Source organism: Oncorhynchus masou, chromosome 24 (genome assembly GCF_036934945.1).
Source record: "Oncorhynchus masou masou isolate Uvic2021 chromosome 24, UVic_Omas_1.1, whole genome shotgun sequence".
Lineage (NCBI taxonomy): Eukaryota > Metazoa > Chordata > Actinopteri > Salmoniformes > Salmonidae > Oncorhynchus > Oncorhynchus masou.
In genome coordinates, this window is record NC_088235.1 from 97,820,421 (window position 1) to 97,841,799 (window position 21,379).

Here is a 21,379-nt window from a genome sequence, read left to right on the forward strand (position 1 = left end):
ATTACTGGCCATCGCTACACACTTGGCTGTCCTTCAGAGAATTGTCACTAATCAGAATACTCAGAAGTCTCCCAAGTGGCGCTGTGGTCTAAGGCACTGCATCTCAGTGCCCAAGATGACACTACAGCCCCTGGTTCAAATCCAGCCTGTATCATATCAGGCCATGATTGGGAGTCCTGTAGGGCGGTGCACAATTAGCCCAGTGTTGTTCAGGTTTGGCCAGGGTAGGCCATCCTTGTAAATAAGAATTTGGTCTGAACTGACTTGCCAAGTTAAATAAAAGAAAAACTCAGTGACATTGCTACAGAATCGCATAGTTTTTCAGATAATACAATAATCATCAGTGTCCTTGTACTTACAGTCTGGTGTCAGTCACAACACCGTGCACAAACAGCACCTTGGAAGTCTTGTGTATTACAGAGGGTATAAAAATGTGCTACGCATTGTGTTAGTTGCGCTTAACTTTATTCATCTTAAATATTCCCATTACTGTGTGTGTGTTCACCAGCAGTTTTCATTCTCACCACAGGCCTCTGAAATAAGAGATCAGTGGAGAGCAATCTAAAACATCTGCTTCTGCTTAGAGAAACCCATTCTCTCTCTCCCTTTGTCCTTCTCTCCCTCTCTCTCTCTCCCTCTGTCCTTCTCTCTCTCTCCCTCTCCCTCTCCCTCTCTCTCCCTCTGTCCTTCTCTCTCTCTCTCTCCCTCACTAAATTAAATTAAATTAAATTCAAGGGGCTTTATTGACATGGGAAACGTGTTAACATTGCCAAAGCAAGTGAGGTAGATAATATTCAAAAGTGAAATAAACAATAAAAATTAACAGTAAACATTACACATACAGAAGTTTCAAAAAAATAAAGACATTACAAATGTCATATTACGTATATATAGAGTGTTGTAACAATGTACAAATCGTTAAGGTTACACAAGGAAAAATAAACAATGGTGTTTGTGCTTCACTGGTTGGCCTTTTCTTGTGGGACAGGTCACAAATCTTGCTGCTGTGATGGCACACTGTGGAATTTCACCCAGTAGATATGGGAGTTGGGTTTGTTGGGTTTGTTTTCAAATTCTTTGTGGATCTGTGTAATCTGAGGGAAATATGTGTCTCTAATATGGTCATACATAGGACAGGAGGTTAGGAAGTGCAGCTCAGTTTCCACCTCATTTTGTGGGCAGTGTGCACATAGCCTGTCTTCTCTTGAGAGCCAGGTCTGCCTACAGCGGCCTTTCTCAATAGCAATGCTATGCTCACTGAGTCTGTACATAGTCAAAGCTTTCCTTAAGTTTGGGTCAGTCACAGTGGTCAGGTATTCTGGCACTGTGTGCTCTCTGTTTAGGGCCTAATAGCATTATAGTTTGCTCTGTTTTTTTGTTGTTAATTCTTTCCAATGTGTCAAGTAATTATCTTTTTGTTTTCTCATGGTTGGATCTAATTGTGCTGCTTTCCTGGGGCTCCGCGGGGTGTGTTTGTGTTTGTGAACAGAGCCCCAGGACCAGCTTGCTGAGGGGACTCTTCTCCAGGTTCATCTCTCTGTAGGTGATGGCTTTGTTATGGAAGGTTTTGGAATCCCTTCCTTTTAGGTGGTTGTAGAATTTAACTGCTCTTTTCTGGATTTGATCATTAGTAGGTATCGGCCTAATTTTGCACTGCATGCATTATCTGGTGTTCTACGTTGTACACGGAGGATATTTTCGCAGAATTCTGCATGCAGAGTCTCAATTTGGTGTATGCCCATTTTGTGAAATCTTGGTTGGTGAGCGGACCCCAGACCTCACAACCATAAAGGGCAATGGGCTCTATGACTGATTCAAGTATTTTTAGCCAGATCCTAATTGGTATATTGAATTTTATGTTCCTTTTGATGGCATAAAATGCCCTTCTTGCCTTGTCTCTCAGATCGTTCACAGCTTTGTGGAAGTTACCTGTGGCGCTGATGTTTAGGCCAAGGTATGTATCGTTTTTTGTGTGCTCTAGGGCAACGGTGTCTAGATGGAATTTGTATTTGTGGTCCTGGCGACTGGACCTTTTTTGGAACACCATTATTTTGGTTTTACTGAGATTTACTGTCAGGGCGCAGGTCTGGCAGAATCTGTGCAGAATATCTAGGTGCTGCTGTTGGCCCTCGTTGGTTGGTGACAGACGCACCAGATCATCAGCAAACAGTAGACATTTGACTTCAGATTCTAGTAGGGTGAGGCCGGGTGCTGCAGACTTTTCTAGTGCCCGCGCCAATTCGTTGATGTATATGTTGAAGAGGGTGGGGCTTAAGCTGCATCCTTGTCTCACCCCACAGCCCTGTGGGAAGAAATGTATGTGTTTTTTGCAAATTTTAACCACACACTTGTTGTTTGTGTACATGGATTTTATAATGTCGTATGTTTTACCCCCAACACCACTTTCCATCAATTTGTATAGCAGACCCTCATGCCAAATTGAGTCGAAGGATTTTTTGAAATCAACAAAGCATGAGAAGACTCTGCTTTGGTAAAAAGCCAACTTGACATTTGCTCAGTACATTGTTTTCATTGAGGAAATGTACGAGTCTGCTGTTAACGATAATGCAGAGGATTTTCCCAAGGTTACTGTTGACGCATATCCCACGGTAGTTATTGGGGTCAAATTTGTCTCCACTTTTGTGGATTGGAGTGATCAGTCCTTGGTTCCAAATATTGGCGAAGATGCCAGAGCTAAGGATGTTGTTAAAGAGTTTTAGTATAGCTCTCCCTCTCCCTCTCTCTCCCTCTATCCTTCTCTCTCCCTCTCTCTCCCTCTGTCCTTCTCTCTCTCTTTCTCCCTCTGTCATTCTCTCTCTCTCTCTCTCTTGCTCTCTCACTCTCTCTCCCTCTGTCCTTCTCTCTCCCTCTCTCTCCCTCTGTCGTTCTCTCTCTCTCCCTCTCTCTCCCTCTCTCTCCCTCTCCCTCTCTTTCCCACACTCCCTCTCTCCCTCTCTCTCTCCCTTTGTCCTCTCTCTCTCCCTCTCCCTCTCTGTCTCTCCTTCTCTCTCTCCCTCTCTCCTTCTCTCCCTCTCTCTCACTTTCTTTCCCTCTCTCCCTCTCTCTCCCCCTCTCCTTCTCTACCCCTCTCTTCCTTCTTTCCCTCTCTCTCTTTCCCTCTCTCCCTCTCTCTCATTCTTTCCCTCTCTATCCCCCTCTCTCTCTAGTCTTCAGTCTACAGCTCATGGAAAAATAACATACACTTTGGTGTAAGAAAAAATGTAACAATGAATTATAAATGTATTGAAATTTCCCTGTGACACTGAACTTCAACTATGCTTTTACATGTACATTTACTCACAGCATGGGAGCTGTATAACTTTATGTGCAGTTGAATGTACAGTACATGGACGCTATATGTGTACACAGTTATCTATGTCTGCATGCATGTTTGGCTATGTGTATACACAATGAAATAGTATTCAAACTGTAAATAAATTACACATATGCATGTGTGTTTTCCAGCATATAATACACTGACAGGGTGAACCGGATACTCGGTTGTCACTACAATGATTCATTCATAAATGACCCTTCACACTAGCACACCCTCTCTCCGAGAAATGTAATGGTATACATCCTGTGTACATCCTTCTGCCACACACACATACACACACTCGTGCACGCATACAAGCGCACATACACACACAGATTGGGTCTTTATTAGTCTTCCTGGTTTTGTCTCAAGTGTCTGTGTTGGCTGTGAGGGGGGTGGGGATTTAAATGCTTTTAAATACATGAAGTTATTTTTGGACTGTTTTTCTAACTAGAGTCCCATGTCTGTCAAACTGATAGGATCATAGATGTGTGTAGATGGCAGGGGAAGATGATGGAGGAAGGGAGGAAAGGAGGGAAGGAGAGGGGGAAAATAGGGGAGAGGAAGGTAGGAGAGGAGGGGAAGGGAGGAGAAGAGAGGAGAGGAGAGGAGAGGAGAGGAAGGGGGTGGTGAGCGTCTGGTATTGAGATAGCGTCAATAATCGTTGTCCAAATGTTCTACTCTCTCCATGATGGACTAAGAGTCTTTCTGTCCTGACATTATTTTTGGGAAAGCGTCCCGGGAAAGTCAGATCTCAGATCTGTCTTTAGGAAGAATTTCAGAAGATGCAATATACAGTCGGGCAAAAAAGTATTTAGTCAGCCACCAATTGTGCAAGTTCTCCCACTTAAAAAGACGAGAGAGGCCTGTAATTTTCATCATAGATACACTTCAACTATGACAGACAAAATGAGGAAAAAAAATCCAGAAAATCACATTGTAGGATTTTTAATGAATGTATTTGCAAATTATGGTGGAAAATAAGTATTTGGTCGATAACAAAAGTTTATCTCAATACTGCAGATTCAGTCTTCCCAGCCTGGTGCAGGTCTACAAATGTGTTTCTGGTGTCCTTTGACAGCTCTTTGGTCTTGGCCATAGTGGAGTTTGGAGTGTGACTGTTTGAGGTTGTGGACAGGTGTCTTTTATACTGATAACAAGTCAAAACAGGTGCCATTCATACAGGTAATGAGTGGAGGACAGGGGAGCCTCTTAAAGAAGAAGTTACAGGTCTGTGAGAGCCAGAAATCTTGCTTGTTTGTAGGTGACCAAATACTTATTTTCCACCATAATTTGAAAATAAATTCATTAAAAATCCTACAATGTGATTTTCTGGATTTTTTTTCTCATTTTGTCTGTCATAGTTGAAGTGTACCTATGATGAAAATTGCAGGCCTCTCTCATCTTTTTAAGTGGGAGAACTTGCACAATTGGTGGCTGACTAAATACTTTTTTGCCCCACTGTAGATATTACCTCAGCAGAAAATTATGAAATTGTTCCAGAACTTGGCCCAGGCCTACTGGGTTTCATTCAGCCCCAATAACATGAACATACTTGATTTCCAACCCAACACCCCTCCAAATTGGTCACTCAAATAGTAAGGAAAAGTATCGAATTGTGTGTCGTAACATACAGCAAAGTTGGTACCACAAGATAGGTCAAGGTTACTTGTTTACAATGTGTTTTGTCAGAAAATAAATAAATATTTGAGGGTTTGTGGTCGGCATGCCGATTCATTCATTTGTTTTTTGTGTGTTTTTTTCTCTCTCCATTTTGCACCAATCCATGGGTTTCCACTAATTACCACAGCCACAAAGTCAAAACTGTCTATATCATCAAAATGCTGTTTGTTCTTCATTTAAGGTTAGGGCTAAGCATAAGGTCAGCAGTGTGGTTAAGGTTACGTTTTAAGGTAAAGGTTCAAAAATACATTTTAAGAGACATTTGAGAAATAGGCAGGGTTTATGACTTTGTGGCTCTGGTAACTTGTGACAACCCAAAACTTGTGTTCATAGCTCCACATGATCTATGGAGCTTTCCATTCAAAGTTACAACTACGCTGAGTGTACAATAAATTAGGAACACCTCCATAATATTGAGTTGCCCCTTTTGCCTTCAGAACAGCCTCAATTCGTGCGGCATGGACTCTACAAGGTGTCAAAAGCATTCCACAGGAATGCTGGCCCATATTCACGCCAATGCTTTCCACAGTTATGTCAAGTTGGCTGTATGTCCTTTGGGTGGTGGACCACTCTTGATACACACCGGAAACTGTTGAGCGGGAAAACCCCAGTAGTGTTGCAGTTCTTGTACACTCAGCGTATATGATCATGTTTAATATTTAGTGTGCTTGCTTAAAGCAAGAGACTAAACACCTAAATGAGATGTATTATACATGATAACCATACATAATGACTACTCGTTATTGCTAATTGATATTACATAGTGGTAACCACAATTGGTCACCATATAATAGGGCGTGTGTGTGAACACTTGCAATATCTTTCAACATGAAGCAGGACAGGCAGCAAGGGAGAGGAAGAAGTCAAAGGGCTTGTAGACAAGGGGCCCCGTCAAAGAGGTGGGCATGGGCCCCGTCAAAGAGTTGGACATTAGAGAGATGGCGGCAGATGGTAGAGAACTGTTGTGTCTAATGAAGTCCGGGCCATCATCGTTGACCATAAGCAAACAAGAAAATGCTCATCCAGAAGCAGTGCTCCTAGTGGCCGGGGACTTTAATGCAGGCAAATTTAAATCAGTTTTACCTCATTTTTTACCAGCATGTCACATGTGCAACCAGAGGAAAAAAAAACTCTAGACCACCTTTACTCCACACACAAAGACACATACAAAGCTCTCCCTTGCCCTCCATTTGGCAAATCTGACCATAATTATATCCTCCTGATTCCTGCTTAAAAGCAAACACTCAAGAAGGAAGTACCAGTGACTCGCTCAATGCGGAAGTGACACGGGCGCTACACTACAGGACTGTTTTGCTAGCACAGACTGGAATATGTTCCGGGATTCATCCAATGGCATTGAGGAGTATGCCACCTCAGTCATCTGCTTCATCAATAAGTGCATTGAACTACCGAGTTCCAAACTGCCTCTGGAAGAAACATCAGCACAATAACTGTTAGTTGGGAGCTTCATGAAATTGTTTTCCATGGCTCAGCAGCCACACACAAGCCTAAGATCACCATGTGCAATTCCAAGCATTGGCTGGAGTGGTGTAACGCCATTGGACTCTGAAGAAGTGGAAACAAGTTCTCGGGACTGATGAATCACGCTTCACCATCTGGCAGTCCAATGGACGAATCTGGGTTTGGTGGATGCCAGGAGAATGCTACATGCCCCAATGCATAGTGCCAACTGTACAGTTTGGTGGAGGAGGAATAATGGTCTGGGCTGTTTTGCATGGTTTGGGCTAGGCCCCTTAGTTCCAGTGAAGGGAAAACTTAACACTACAGCATACAATGACATTCTAGGCAATTCGGTATTTCTAACTTTGTGGCAACATTTTGGTGAAGGCCCTTTCCTGTTTCAGCATGCACAAAGCTTGGTCCCTACAGAAATGGTTTGTTGAGATTGGTGTGGAAAAACTTGACTGACCTGCACAAATCCCTGACCTCAACCCCATAGAAAACCTTTGTGATGAATAATCGCCCAACATCAGTGCTCAACCTCAGTAATGTTCTTGTGGCTAAATGGAAGCAGGTCCCCGCAGCAATGTTCCAACATCTAGTAGTGGAAAGAAAAGTGGCTGTTATAGCAGCAAATGGGGGACCAACTCCATGTTAATGCCCATTATTTTGGAATGAGATGTTGGACCAGCAGGTGTCCACATACTTTAGACCATGTACTGTGATCATAAAGAAATGTAAGTGTTACGGATACAGTTATCCTGTGTGTGTGTATCCTGTGTGTGTGTTTCTTTTCTCTCCTTCTCCCCTCTCAGGTGAAAATCATCACTCCCCAATCAGTCAACAATCAATCATCAATCAGAAGACACACCTCCTCCTATTTCCTGACCTATCACAGTTCCTTCCCCATGGTTTAAAAACCCCATCATTTGTTTGTTCTAGAGCCCAGCTCAGCTCAGCTCAGCCTCTCTGTAAATGCCATGTCTGTAGGTCTCTGCGTTTCACTCTCGCTTTGTGTCTTAACCTCTCTTTTGTTTAAGCACCTCATAGCACTTTGTCATCACCTGTGAGTATTATTTTTGGTTATGGTGTTTTTGTTGCTGGTGGGAAAAGGGGGAAACCAAGACAAGTCGCCCATGGGCATACACTACCCGTAGGTGAACTTTGTTAAATACACTAGTTAGAACTGGGCGGACCACCCACTGTATTTTTGGTTAGTTAGTTAGCTGTTGTTAAAGTAGGCTAGTCTAGCTTAGGGGTGTTTTTGAATACTTATTGTTTCTTTCCTTGGGTCCAGCTCAGCCCCTTTTCCTGCTCCCCCCATTACTGTGTGTTTATAAATAAACCTAGAGTTTGACGGTAGATTTCTGTTGTGGTTATTTCGTTCACACTTTTACTTTGTCACAATAATAATTTGCATGAGTTATGTTACGAGTCTCATTACCATCCCCCCCCTAGACTGTCGGGCCAAAAGGGATTCGTAACAGTAAGCAAGGTTTGAAATTATTATGTTTTAATCAAATATATCTGTTTGGGCTTCTGACAGTAAATTTTTAGTCTACAAATTATTTGTAATTATCTTCCGGGCCCCTGAGCATCTACCCAAAAATATGATCCCTGCTTTATGCAATCGTCAGTGTTCATGTTGGACTACTGTAGCTTGTCGGCGCTGTCCAAAGTAAGCACGGGAAACCCTAGACCGAATATCTTCTCTTCAGCCTGAAGATTCCTCTGCTCCGAATCTACTTGCCATCTGTCGATTGGCTGTCCTGCAGGCACTTCCTGGTACGTCACATGTTGTAGTAACAGACGGTCCTGTGCTTGTAGTGTCTTCCGTACAACCACATAACTGCTCATCAGAACAGCAAGTCAGTAGGTTTGATACTTTGAAACACTACTCGCAAAAATGGCCCAATGCACGGAACCGTCTACCAGCACCGGGGCGAACGGAGAGCTGAAAAAGCCGAGGAAGGTCGCTGTTATCACGGGCATCACTGGACAGGTAAACGCAGTCTTCGGATATGAATGGAAAGAGGATGTATGGACAGGGACAGGGTGCCTATATGAACACCTATAACGTTAGATTAAATAATAATAAATACCAGCTGTAGCTATTATGTTTGTTTTGCAGTAGCCTGCGTACTGTTCGATAGACATTGGCATGATTTGACTAACAGACAGTGGTTTTGTGAGCAGAACGATGGCTGGAGCATAGTTATCTCACTCGTCTAACTTTACATTCATATGTGTCAGGTGCACTGGCGCACCACAGCTGGTTACATACGTTTCCCACACGAACGATGTGTTCTTATGAATAAATATAATTATTTTAGTAACCAGCTGTGGTGTGCCAGTGCACCTGATACATTATGCACAGTCATGATACAGAGGTAAAGCAGGCCGTCAAACCAGGAAGTCGAAAGAGAATATTCCCCCAGACAGACACGCTTCACCCGGATCCATGGCTATTCATTGCTGGTCTAATTTTACTTTCATAATTGACACTGATACACATGCCCTATGAATAGAGAATCTAGTGTGATATAGGCTAGCACTTCACTGCTTTCATACTCTGCACTTGACTTAGCCCTGGGCTAACAGCCTCCTTAGTCCTGCATGTTTCAAGGATGTTGTAATATAAGCTACCAGTACAACCGGTGTTAGTTTGAATTTACTGAAAGGTTCATGAATAGAATAAGACACTGGCTACATGTTTTTAGTCATTCTGAAGTATAGTTAGACAGTATGCCTATACTGTATGGACAGTATGCCTATAACAGCCTCACATGAGCTGGAGGCACCATGTTGACTGGCTGGGAGAAGGATCCACTACAAAATGGTGAAGGATCTGATTTGTTTGCCACATCACAGCAGGAACTAAAGCAGTCTGTGTTTGCTATCAAATAGGATACTGCTGGGCTGTGTCAACCCAAAGATCTAGTGTCCCCTGACTTAGCCAGTGGATAAATGAAGTGACACATGGAGATCCTGGTAGTTCTGAGGAAAGAGAGGGAGGGAGAAAGGAGGAAGTGAAAGGGAAATATCAGCTCTGCTGCCCCTGATGTCACTCCTTCTTGCCCTGCCCGATGTGTGTCCAAAGTCCAGAGTTTCCCCAGAGCAGGGGAGCAGATAGAAGAGAGGGTGGGGTTTTTCTATCAGAGGACTAAGTACACTGAAGAAGAGTGTATGTGTATGACGAGTGTACCTGCCGGAATTCTATAGGCCTAATTCTATACACGTTACTGAACAGTGGTGTCACACCCTTGTAGGGAGCCAGCCAGGCTTGATTCAAGACGAGTCTAACTTCATAAATGGTAGTAGTTTGCCCCACAAAGTTCGACGGCATACTGTACACATACTGTGTAGAGGATTACCGTCTCAGGGTAGGCCTATACCATTGTACATTAATTGAAGTTAATTCACGCTGAACTGACTGTACTTGTTTAGCAGCACGTGCCTCCTTTATCAAGGTCTATACCTGGGCTAGGTAACAGTTTGACAGGTCTGGTATGCTGTGACGTTAGAGGTTAATGCCAGGCTATGGCAATGACACCAGACATTTCACATAGCCTGTTTGTTGTAACTCTAAACTGGCACCCCTGATTCAATAAGTCAACTAGGCTTGTCATCAAGCCCATTACTAATTGAGTTAGGTATGGCAGTTTAGGGCTACAACAAATAATGTATTGTGGTCCCCTGATCTAGGTTTAACATGGCCAGTGGCTCTCAAACATTTCCTCAAGGACCTCTACACATTTCACCATTTTGTTGTAGCCCTGAACTAGCTCACCCGAGTCACCTAGTCAAGGGCTTGATGATTAGTTGACGAGTTTAATCAGTTGTGCTAGCTCTGGAATAGATTAAATACTATACATGGAATGGCTGGGTGTCCCCAATGAGAGGTTTGAGAGCCACTGGCCTATATAATTACAAGCCAGTCAGTCAAGTCCTGGTTGATTGAGAAATATCTACCAGACACGCAACAACGTCCTGTTTGCTTTGTTTACTCTCCTTTGTCTTTGCGATGGTTTTGATGTGGCTCACACATGAATGAAACTAAGGGCTGGGAGGGCCAGTGTAGTGCATTATTACAAACTGGTTTGACTGGTACAACTGGTCTGTTAGGGTGTTTTCACATAGTCCTCTTTTAAAATAACTGATCTCTGTCCTCTTTAAAGGGAACTCTGGGGTAAAAACAAAGCAAAAGAACTTGGTTGTCTTTGTATCCACATTGCCCTTGCCTTTGAATGAAGAATATTTTGCCAGTTCACTTCACCTATTTTATGGTTAGAATCCTCTTAGCATTCACATTGCTCTGTTTAGAAAGAAACCTTTGCCTCCAGTCTGAATTCTGTGAATTCGAAAAGGGTTCAAACGTTCCACAGGGATGTTGGTCCATGCTGACGTGATGGCATCATGCAGCTACTGGAGATTGGACGGCAGTACATTCAGGCTGTGACCAGCCCGTTCCTTCTCATCCTTAAGATGCTCTATAGGGTTGAGGTCTGAGGACTGACCAGCCGTTCCTTCTCATCCTTAAGATGCTCTATAGGGTTGAGGTCTGGGGACTGACCAGCCCGTTCCTTCTCATCCTTAAGATGCTCTATAGGGTTGAGGTCTGGGGACTGACCAGCCCGTTCCTTCTCATCCTTAAGATGCTCTATAGGGTTGAGGTCTGGGGACTGACCAGCCCGTTCCTTCTCATCCTTAAGATGCTCTATAGGGTTGAGGTCTGGGGACTGACCAGCCCGTTCCTTCTCATCCTTAAGATGCTCTATAGGGTTGAGGTCTGGGGACTGACCAGCCCGTTCCTTCTCATCCTTAAGACGCTCTATAGGGTTGAGGTCTGGGGACTGACCAGCCCGTTCCTTCTCATCCTTAAGATGCTCTATAGGGTTGAGGTCTGGGGACTGACCAGCCCGTTCCTTCTCATCCTTAAGATGCTCTATAGGGTTGAGGTCTGGGGACTGACCAGCCCGTACCTTCTCAACCTTAAGAAGCTCTATAGCGTAGAGGTCTGGGGACTGACCAGCCCGTTCCTTCTCATCCTTAAGATGCTCTATAGGGTTGAGGTCTGGGGACTGACCAGCCCGTTCCTTCTCATCCTTAAGATGCTCTATAGGGTTGAGGTCTGGGGACTGACCAGCCCGTTCCTTCTCATCCTTAAGATGCTCTATAGGGTTGCGGTCTGGGGACCGACCAGGCCGTTCCTTCTCATCAGGCCTCTCGACTAAACTGAACTCACTGTCATGTTCCAGGTGATGTTTTTCCACTCCTCAATTGTCTAGTGTTGGTGATCACTTGCCCACTGGAGCCACTTCTTGTTTAGCTGATAGGAGGGGAAGCCGGTGTGGTTGTCTGCTGCAGTAGCCCATCCCTTACCAGGACCGACGAGTTGTGTGTTCTGAAATGCCCTTCTACGCGCCACTGTTGTACTGCTCCTTTATTTGTCTCTGTGGCCTGCCTGTTAGTTTGCACGATTCAATGCCATTTTCCTTCAACAGGACTGCCACTGACTGGATGTTGTTTGTTGCACCATTCTCAGTAAACCCTAGACACTGTCATGTGTGAAAAGCCCAGAAGGGCAGCTGTTTCTGAGATTCTGGATCGCACTGACGATCATACCACGCACAGTCACTTAGGTCACTCGTTTTGCCCATTCTAACATTCAATCGTACAGTAGTAATTGGATGCCTGTCTGTCTAAGTGTAAAACATTAGGAACACTTTCCATGACAGATTGACCAGGTGACAGCTATGATCCCATATTGACGTCACATGTTAAATCCACTTAAATCAGTGTAGATGCAGGGGAGGCGACAGGTTAAAGAAGGATTTTATGCCTTGAGACAGTTGAGACATGGATTGTGTATGTGTGCCATTTAGAGGGTGAATGGGCAAGACAAAAGATTTAAGTGCCTTTGAACGGGATATGGTAGTGATGTCAGGTGCACCGGTTTGAGTGTGTCAAGAACAGCAACACTGCTGAGTTTTTCACGCTCAACAGTTTTTTTCAGTTTTTATATCAAGAATGGTTCATCAGCCAACTTGACACAACTGGGAAGCATTCGAATCAACATGGGTCAGCATCCCTGTGGAACGCTTTCGACACCTTGTAGTCTAACAAATTGAGGCTGTTCTGAGGGGAAAAGGGGGTGCAACTCAATGTTAGGAAGGTGTTGCTAATGTTTTGTGGTCTTGGTGTATAACAAGCCATGGCCACATGACTCACTGTCCGTAGGAACGATTCATTTTTGTGAACGGGGTGGTGTATCTAATAAACTGTCCAGTGACTGTATGTTCATTAATCCTAAATATTCCAATTGCAGTGTGTGTGTGTGGACTTCATAACTGCAATTATGAAAGAACACCATAAGGATGAGTTATGCATGCACTTGACTTGCAGTGGAATCCCAACTGCTACTGACCTTTGCTGCAGACAGACGTTAGTAGAGGTGTCCAAAGTGTTTTTTCTTCCTCCCTATGAATGACTAGCCTATGTCTGAATAAACCGTGTGTGTGCGCGCGCAGACTCCAGAAAAACCCCAGTTCCATTTATGACCTAGACCCACATCCTGTTATTCACTACTAAAATGTCAACATGTATTTTTTTCATCACCTCTTTTTTTTTTTTCTCTCTCACTTGTTTTTTATGTGCCCAGTCAGGACACAGTGGAGCCTGTGTGAGGTAGAGAGTGGAAGAGGTGGGCTCAGTTGTGAGCTAACTGAGTCGCTGCTTGTTTTCTGAACATGCACCTGAACATTCCCCCTTTCCCCTCTATCTCTCCTTCCCCCATCTCCCTCAAAAGGTAGACCTTAGATGCCAACCCATTCCATAGTGCCAGGGTGTTGGACTAGGGGCACTGCCCAGTGTAGCCATTCTACCCTACACCACACTGGTCTTCTGTGTGTGGCTTAGAGTGGAGTGAAGGGGTGGTGGATGTATGTGGGTTAGAGAGTGGAGTGAAGGGGTGGTGGATGTATGTGGGTTAGAGTGGAGTGAAGGGGTGGTGGATGTATGTGGGTTAGAGAGTGGAGTGAAGGGGTGGTGGATGTATGTGGGTTAGAGAGTGGAGTGAAGGGGTGGTGGATGTGTGTGGCTTAGAGTGGAGTGAAGGGGTGGTGGATGTATGTGGGTTAGAGAGTGGAGTGAAGGGGTGGTGGATGTATGTGGGTTAGAGAGTGGAGTGAGGGGGTGGTGTGTTCGGGATGGTCTGGAGTTTAGCTGGGTGAGGTGATGCAGATGGGAACAAGGCTGCTAACAGAGCAGAGCTGTAACTGGCTCTTCTGTTGCTCCTGTCCACACCTGTTCTACAGTACAACAGGACTCTACCTATCACCACCCTGACCCACAGGCTCAGACCTCACCTCACCAAGCTCAGCTTGGTCAGCCCAGTCAGACCTTGTAGAAGTCAAACTGAACAGCTCCTGTTACCCAGCTTTTCCAGACTGGAAATGTAGCGCGAGCCTATGCCTATAATGTTTAATATGGTTCAAGCTGTGTTTGTCAGGTGTGTGTATGTGTTTGACTATATAGTATAGTAGGATATTATGATGTTTCATGCCTTCCCACACTACGTCAGATTCAGTCTTTTACCATTATTACATCACATGTTACCAAATACAAATATAGATATCAACCTGGCCAGATTGTACGATTTGCTTCAATTTTGGCGTCACCTGCTGTGGTGTATTTGACCTGCGCCAGCATCACCAGTGCAATCTGTTATGCACAAGTGAAGTGAGTTCAGAAAAACTGAAAGTATGAATCTTAGTAGTTTTCACATAGGCTACAAACTCTATATTTCTGAAATCCGAATCAAATAAACAAGATTATTAGGGAAATTATTCTTGCAAAGCATATACTCTAACTGTTTAAATCTAACTTGTATTAATCTGACTATTCACAACAAACATTATTATGGACATACTCAGTGCTGGCCATGTTCCTATTGGTCAGTCACTGGGATTGGCTTGTAACACCAGCCATACTTAACGATAAAGGCTACACTTCTGACACTGGCAGATATTTGTCGGAGACTACGACCGCCCGTAGTGGTACTGAATCAGCAGACCTAGACCCTGTCACACTGAACGAGCCAAGATGTAGTGGTACTGAATCAGCAGACCTAGACCCTGTCACACTGAACGAGCCAAGACGTCCAACAATTGTTTACAACCTAAGAAATTCCCCACAAAGTAGAAATTGTCTGGGACAGCAAAATTGTGGTATAAGACTCGAATCGTCCAGTCTGTGTGGGGCGGCAGGGTAGCCTAGTGGTTAGAGCGTTGGACTAGTAATCGAAAGGTTGCAAGTTCAAATCCCCAAGCTGACAAGGTACAAATCTGTCGTTCTGCCCCTGAACAGGCAGTTAACCCACTGTTCCCAGGCCGTCATTGAAAATAAGAATTTGTTCTTAACTGACTTGCCTAGTTAAATAAAGGTAAAAAAATAAATAAATAAATAAATAAAATTTATGCTGGGCATTCACTACACAATTTCTAAGATCTTAAACGTGCTCACATTTCCTGATTTTCCTTGTCCCAAATCTTTCATTTCGTCCATCCTCAACCCCAGGACATTACACAGTGATTCCCTGGTTGATCCCGCCATGCTTTTCTCGGTTGTCGTAGGCAAACATGTTTGATGCAAACCGCGAGCTGCTTTATTAGTGTGCACATTATTGTGTGCAGAAACATAAAAGAAGAGACAGGTGTGGAATGTGGACCCGCAAATGGTTGGGCAGACGTGGATAATATGGACTTTCTATTCTACAGAGGAAATTGGAGGTTTATATAAACCTTTTTAATATTGACAAGGCAGCTGTGTTCTCTCCACAGCTCCACCAATCTGTCTTCATCACCTCGGTCCACACAGTGCTTTCTGTTGTTACTCTCCTCTTTGCCATCATTGTTTTGGTGCTCATTGGCTATTGGCAGAAGTCCTTGCCCAATCATGTCGTGGCACTGCTCATACTACAAGATGCACGACCAAAATGTCTGACATTGTCAGAAAATGATGGGGTCATCCGACAGAGGTCTGGAGAACGGAACAGTCATCATCGATGAGTCCTTGACCAGCTCAAACTACCCGAGTCCCGACGTACTGATCCTAGTGCAAGTTTATTCAATTTCACCCTGATCATTAGAATTTGTCTGGGATGACAAAATTGTGTCGTGTGCCCGCATTAGTGAGATGGTAGTAAGTTTGGGAATAGTTGAGATGTCACTTGACCTAGATATTCCTTCCAGAATCCTGAGTCTTTTTCTATTGCTCCTTTTTTGCTCCCTCTTTTCTCTCTGTTTATCTCTCTCTGTCCCTAGACTCCCTGCCCCTCTCTCTGTCCCTAGACTCCCTGCCCCTCTCTCTGTCCCTAGACTCCCTGCCCCTCTCTCTGTCCCTAGACTCCCTGCCCCTCTCTCTGTCCCTAGACTCCCTGCCCCTCTCTCTGTCCCTAGACTCCCTGCCCCTCTCTCTGTCCCTAGACTCCCTGCCCCTCTCTCTGTCCCTAGACTCCCTGCCCCCTCTCTCTGTCCCTAGACTCCCTGCCCCTCTCTCTGTCCCTAGACTCCCTGCCCCTCTCTCTGTCCCTAGACTCCCTGCCCCTCTCTCTGTTTATCTCTCTCCCTGCCTCTCTCTGTCCCTAGACTCCCTGGCCCTCTCCTACTTTTCCCCCTCCAACAGAAAACAAAGAATAACAGTGTTATTTCATTTTTATTCTGCCCTTCAGTCTCTGTGATATATATCCCCCTAACAGGGCAGTAGAATACTGAGGCCCTTGTCCCTGATGTGGAATCTCTATACAGGAATATACCATCTGGATATACCATCTCACACTCAGAGGGGGGTTCCCTAACACTGGTGGGGTCGTAAGGTTGCTACGATACCATAAATCTCCAGGCTAACTACTGTTCATAAATTGTGACTGGCCGAGGGCCGAAACATTTTGCTATTTGTCTTGTGGTGGCCTTAGGACCTCAGGCTACTGTGATTGGTTGAGCTGCAGGGGTCAGAGAATGTTCTGGGGTGTGAGTTATAGGTGACCACCTCAGTGCCAAAGCAAGGGGTCCACTCTGTGCTGTGTTCTCCGCTGGATGGCTTAGTATGAGTACAGGACAGGGAGGGGGAGGAAGGTGAGGACTTGAGAGGCCGGGTTCCGTCCCCCTCTCTCTCTCTCTGGTCAGCAATAAAATGGGCCTTTTCTTTGTTTTGGGTTATTACTCTGCTTTAAAAAAAAACTTGTCTAGGAAAACAACACTGTGTTTTGATACACACTCACATCCTACAAACTCTCCTTATTTTTTTCGTGGGCATTTGATACACAACCCCCCCCCCGTTCCAAAGACAGCGTTCAGTAATAGCCACACAAGGGGGACTGAGAGGTTGTCGGAATGCCAGGAATAATAATCATAAAGCGAAGAATCCGTGCACATCTCCTCTGTGTTCCCTCCTCCGTTGCTCGTAATCGCTCCTGATCGCCCCTCCAAGGCTAATTCTGCCTCAGAATGGGATTCATCTGGAGATCTGACAGGATTCAATAAATAAAGAAGAAAAGGTTATATGTGGGAGCAGATCCTAAGGTCTAAATCTTCACATCATATTGGTGCTATATAGCCAAGCCAAGCTGGTTAAAGGTTCATGTAAAACATCTAATATTACACCCATCACTATAGTGTGAATCTGGCATCAGTCTCTTCCAGACATATATCTATCTGCATTGAGACTTATGGTAGCGAGTCTCGGCTTCGCTAACCAACTATGAACTTATGTCCTTATAGGTGTTCACTTCTATATCCTGCTGCCATGAATATGAAATAGAAGTCAAGGTATTAATAAGAGAGGGTGTGTGTGTGAACAGTAGCTGTGTGTGTGTGGGGCCAGCAGGGCCTTGTCTGTCACGCCCCACTGTGAGAAGTCATAAAGTGATGGATTTCCTGTGAGGACAGGAAGTGCCATCAGAACTCCCTCACTGATTACAGAAACACATTGGAGTATGTCAAGTAGTTCTGCACGCGCTCAGTCAGTCGTTTGTTACAGTGAAATGCCTGGTTTGGGCTAAAGGATCGGGATAGTGCTCACTCCAAGAGAATACTGTATGCATATTGTGCTCATTTACTCTCTGTCTTAGTGTGTTTGTGTCTTATGGCTGTGATGATACCGCTATCGCAGTATGTTTTCCATGGCAAAAATGAAAGCAGGTGAAGACTGAACTCTTTGGTCCTTTAAAAACCTGCTATATGTGAAATACTGTGTGCCTTAGCTGGGAAAATAAATACATGTGACTGTGGATGACAACATAATGTTTCCAACATTAGGGCTGCTTTCCTAAACAAGTTAAATCAGCTTTGTTTTCAATACTAACGAGTATCTGATACTGGTATCGTCCTGGACCAAGTCTATGTGTGTGAGCTTGTGCACTCTACACTATGTGTCCTGTGGCCTGTGATTGCAGGTTCATGTAAGTCTATCAGCTCTAATTGCAGCCCAGTGGTGTGTCTGGCAGCCTCTCTCTTTGGTCTAAAGAAAGCACATTAAAATGATTTATTTATACACACTGACAAATAAGCACGCTCTGTACACACACACGCATCGCATGCCTAATACACACACACACACACACACACTATCCAGGGTGGGACCAACACATTTATTCACATTCAAAATCCTATTTTCCCTAAAACAAACCTCATTACAGCTGTCTCTGTACAGACATATTGGACATCTATTCTTCTACATCCCCAATATATTTGACACTCATGCATAACTTAGATAAATGTAAAATAGCCTCTACTTGGAAAAGAGTCCAGTCACAAAGAGCCTGCTATAAAGCCTTGTTATTTCAATCTTAAGCCAGCAGGGGGAGTCATACTAGTTTTCTATGGAGCATTGCTTATTTTTTTCATTTAACCTTTATTTAACCAGGCAAGTCAGTTAAGAACAAATTCTTATTTACAATGACGGCCTACCCCAGGCAAACCGAGACGATGTTGAGCCAATTGTTCACCTCCCTATGGGACTCCCAATCACGGCCAGATGTGTTTTAGCCTGGATTCGAACCAGGGACTGTAGTGACGCCTCTTGCACTGAGATGCAGTGCCTTAGAACGCTGTGCCAATCGGGAGCTGGCCTATGTCTCTCCATCTTTCTATTTCTGCTCTGCCATGTTTTCTCTCTCTCTCTCTCCCTCCATCTCTTCTCGCTCGCTCTCTCTCCCCCTCCATCTCTTCTCGCTCTCTCTCTCCCCCTCCATCTCTTCGCGCTCTCTCTCTCTCTCTCTCTCCAACCACCATCTCTTCTCGCTCTCTCTCTCTCCTCCCCCTCCATCTCTTCTCGCTCTCTCTCTCTCTCTACTGAGGCATGGCCATGTTTATATAGTCATAACAAACACAATCACTGGGTCTTGCTAATGCATCACATTCTCCCATAGCATCTCAGTCTAGTTATACAGTTGTATTATCATTGTTGTTGATAATCGGTAGTGGGATGTGGGCAATGGATAATACTGTACTGGAAGGAATCACGGGAGTTGGAATTGCTTACCAATGTAAGTGAAGCTTGATAAAATAATGTAGTATGTTTTGTCCATGCTTTCACTAATGGTCTGCACTAATTCAAATTCACGCACTATGCCTTCACTTTGACCATCGATGCCAAGTGAATGCTTTGGATCTAAAGGTGGACTTAAGGGTGTTGCTGATGAGCTAACATAGCAAACATACTTCATACACATGGATTGGTTTGGCAAGCCTCTGCATTGGTCATTTGGCTAGTTAGGTAGTGTGTTGAATCTTTAGTTGGAACACACACACACAAAGTCTAACTGCACTATCCTTTTGGATTCCAAAAGTCCTCACAAGGATAGTAAAACCAGGAACATTTTGTGTGTGTATGTAAAGGGAAACTCTTATTCAATTTCCTCTGTATCCCACTATTGGACACTATAGTGTATAACACCTCATCAGATTCAGGTCTGTACTATGTAACTGTGGTCCTGGACTGGAACAGGAGGATTCCTCCCAAATTACACCCTAGTCCATTTATATTTCACTGCTTTTGACCAGGGTCCATATGGCTCTGGTCAAAGGTATGTATGTAGGGAATAGGTTGTCATTTGTGACGCAGCCCTGCCAGAGGACTGTGGGAAGTACATCTGGCAGCACTGCTCTCCCCCTGGGCTAGACTCCGCTCAGCAGTCAGTTGTATTGTCTCCTTGTCGCTACGTGTGGCGTGGCATACACCTGGGGCTTGTGATTGGCTGGCTGGTTTGGGGTATACAGTATCTCACTGGACCTGTGTGATACAGGTTTGCTGTACATGACTCACGCCCCCTTCAGGTGTATCTCACACACTGCACCCTGAGAACAGAATGTATTGTTATTCACTAATCAGACTCCCACAGATGCATTTGTTGTTCACTTAGTTTCCCATCCAGAGGGAAAGATGGCAGTAAGTATGGTTTCTGCACACAATAATATGATTATTGTGGATAGTCTGATTTAATATAATAGCTTGTTTAAAAACATGCTTTGCAAGAAGTACGATTTCTCTAATAATTCTGTTTACATGGACACATCTGAAATCAGGCTACCTGTTGAGATTTAGATAAATGCAGAAAATGGCCAATCAAAATAACATAGAGGGAGGCTGGCGCTACTGGTGCTGTCACATGCCCATATCACAGACGCTGCTGGAATACAGATTACACTGTTTACATGTCCTAATAATTCTAAAGATTGCTCAGAAAAGCAGATGTTTTAATCGGCGTGTATAGACATGTAGAGTTGTCTTTACATGACTCTTGCCATAATTAGTTTAATATCGAATTATTAGTGTGCATGTAAACATAATCAGTGACAGATCTGTCAGATCCTCCAATCCCTTGACCCCTGACCCAACTGTCACCTCTCTGACCAATGGAATTTGTGTTTGATCTAGTTGCTGAAGAGCTGTCTGATTATGGTGTTTTGGCCCAAAATGAGATCGGGGGTGGGGGGTCTTTTCTGGTCTAGAGAGGGCCTCACTGGGAGTACTGGGTGTGCTGTTCAGATAGTGTGTGTGTGTATGCATCTGCCCACCTCCTCTGGCTCCCCATAACAGGAAACCGAGCGGTGAGGCCAGGGTTTATGGTCTAAAACGGCCTCAAAAGAGCCTCTTGTTTTCAAACATTAAACCAACTCTTCATGTTTTTTTTCCATAATTCATTTGGCACGTTGATGTTTGACACTGGCACAGGGTCAGGAAAACATGACAGGACCCGGGGGACAGGGCATTGAATGGCACAGGGTCAGGAAAACATGCCAGGACCTGGTGGACAGGGCATTGAATGCCACAGGGTCAGGAAAACATGACAGGACCCGGGGGACAGGGCATTGAATGCCACAGGGTCAGGAAAACATGACAGGACCCGGGGGACAGGGCATTGAATGCCACAGGGTCAGGAAAACATGACAGGACCCGGGGGACAGGGCATTGAATGCCACAGGGTCAGGAAAACATGACAGGACCCGGGGGACAGGGCATTGAATGCCACAGGGTCAGGAAAACATGACAGGACCCGGGGGACAGGGCATTGAATGCCACAGGGTCAGGAAAACATGACAGGACCCGGGGGACAGGGCATTGAATGCCACAGGGTCAGGAAAACATGACAGGACCTGGGGGACAGGGCATTGAATGCCACAGGGTCAGGAAAACATGACAGGACCCGGGGGACAGGGCATTGAATGCCACAGGGTCAGGAAAACATGACAGGACCTGGGGGACAGGGCATTGAATGCCACAGGGTCAGGAAAACATGACAGGACCCGGGGGACAGGGCATTGAATGCCACAGGGTCAGGAAAACATGACAGGACCCGGGGGACAGGGCATTGAATGCCACAGGGTCAGGAAAACATGACAGGACCTGGGGGACAGGGCA

The 21,379-nt window shown here is 44.7% G+C and overlaps 1 protein-coding gene across 2 annotated transcripts in view; it reads left to right on the forward strand.

Moving 5' to 3' along the window:
- The first annotated feature begins 8,246 nt into the window (after positions 1-8,246).
- Positions 8,247-21,379, forward strand: part of gmds (GDP-mannose 4,6-dehydratase) — a 263,992-nt gene continuing 250,859 nt past the window's right edge. The window contains exon 1 of one of the 2 annotated variants that reach the window (XM_064935818.1): positions 8,247-8,462. In XM_064935818.1, coding sequence (XP_064791890.1) covers positions 8,367-8,462 — 96 coding nt within the window. In that variant the 5' untranslated portion in view covers positions 8,247-8,366. The remainder of the gene's footprint in view (positions 8,463-21,379) is intronic. The other variant, XM_064935817.1, reaches the window with a different exon arrangement.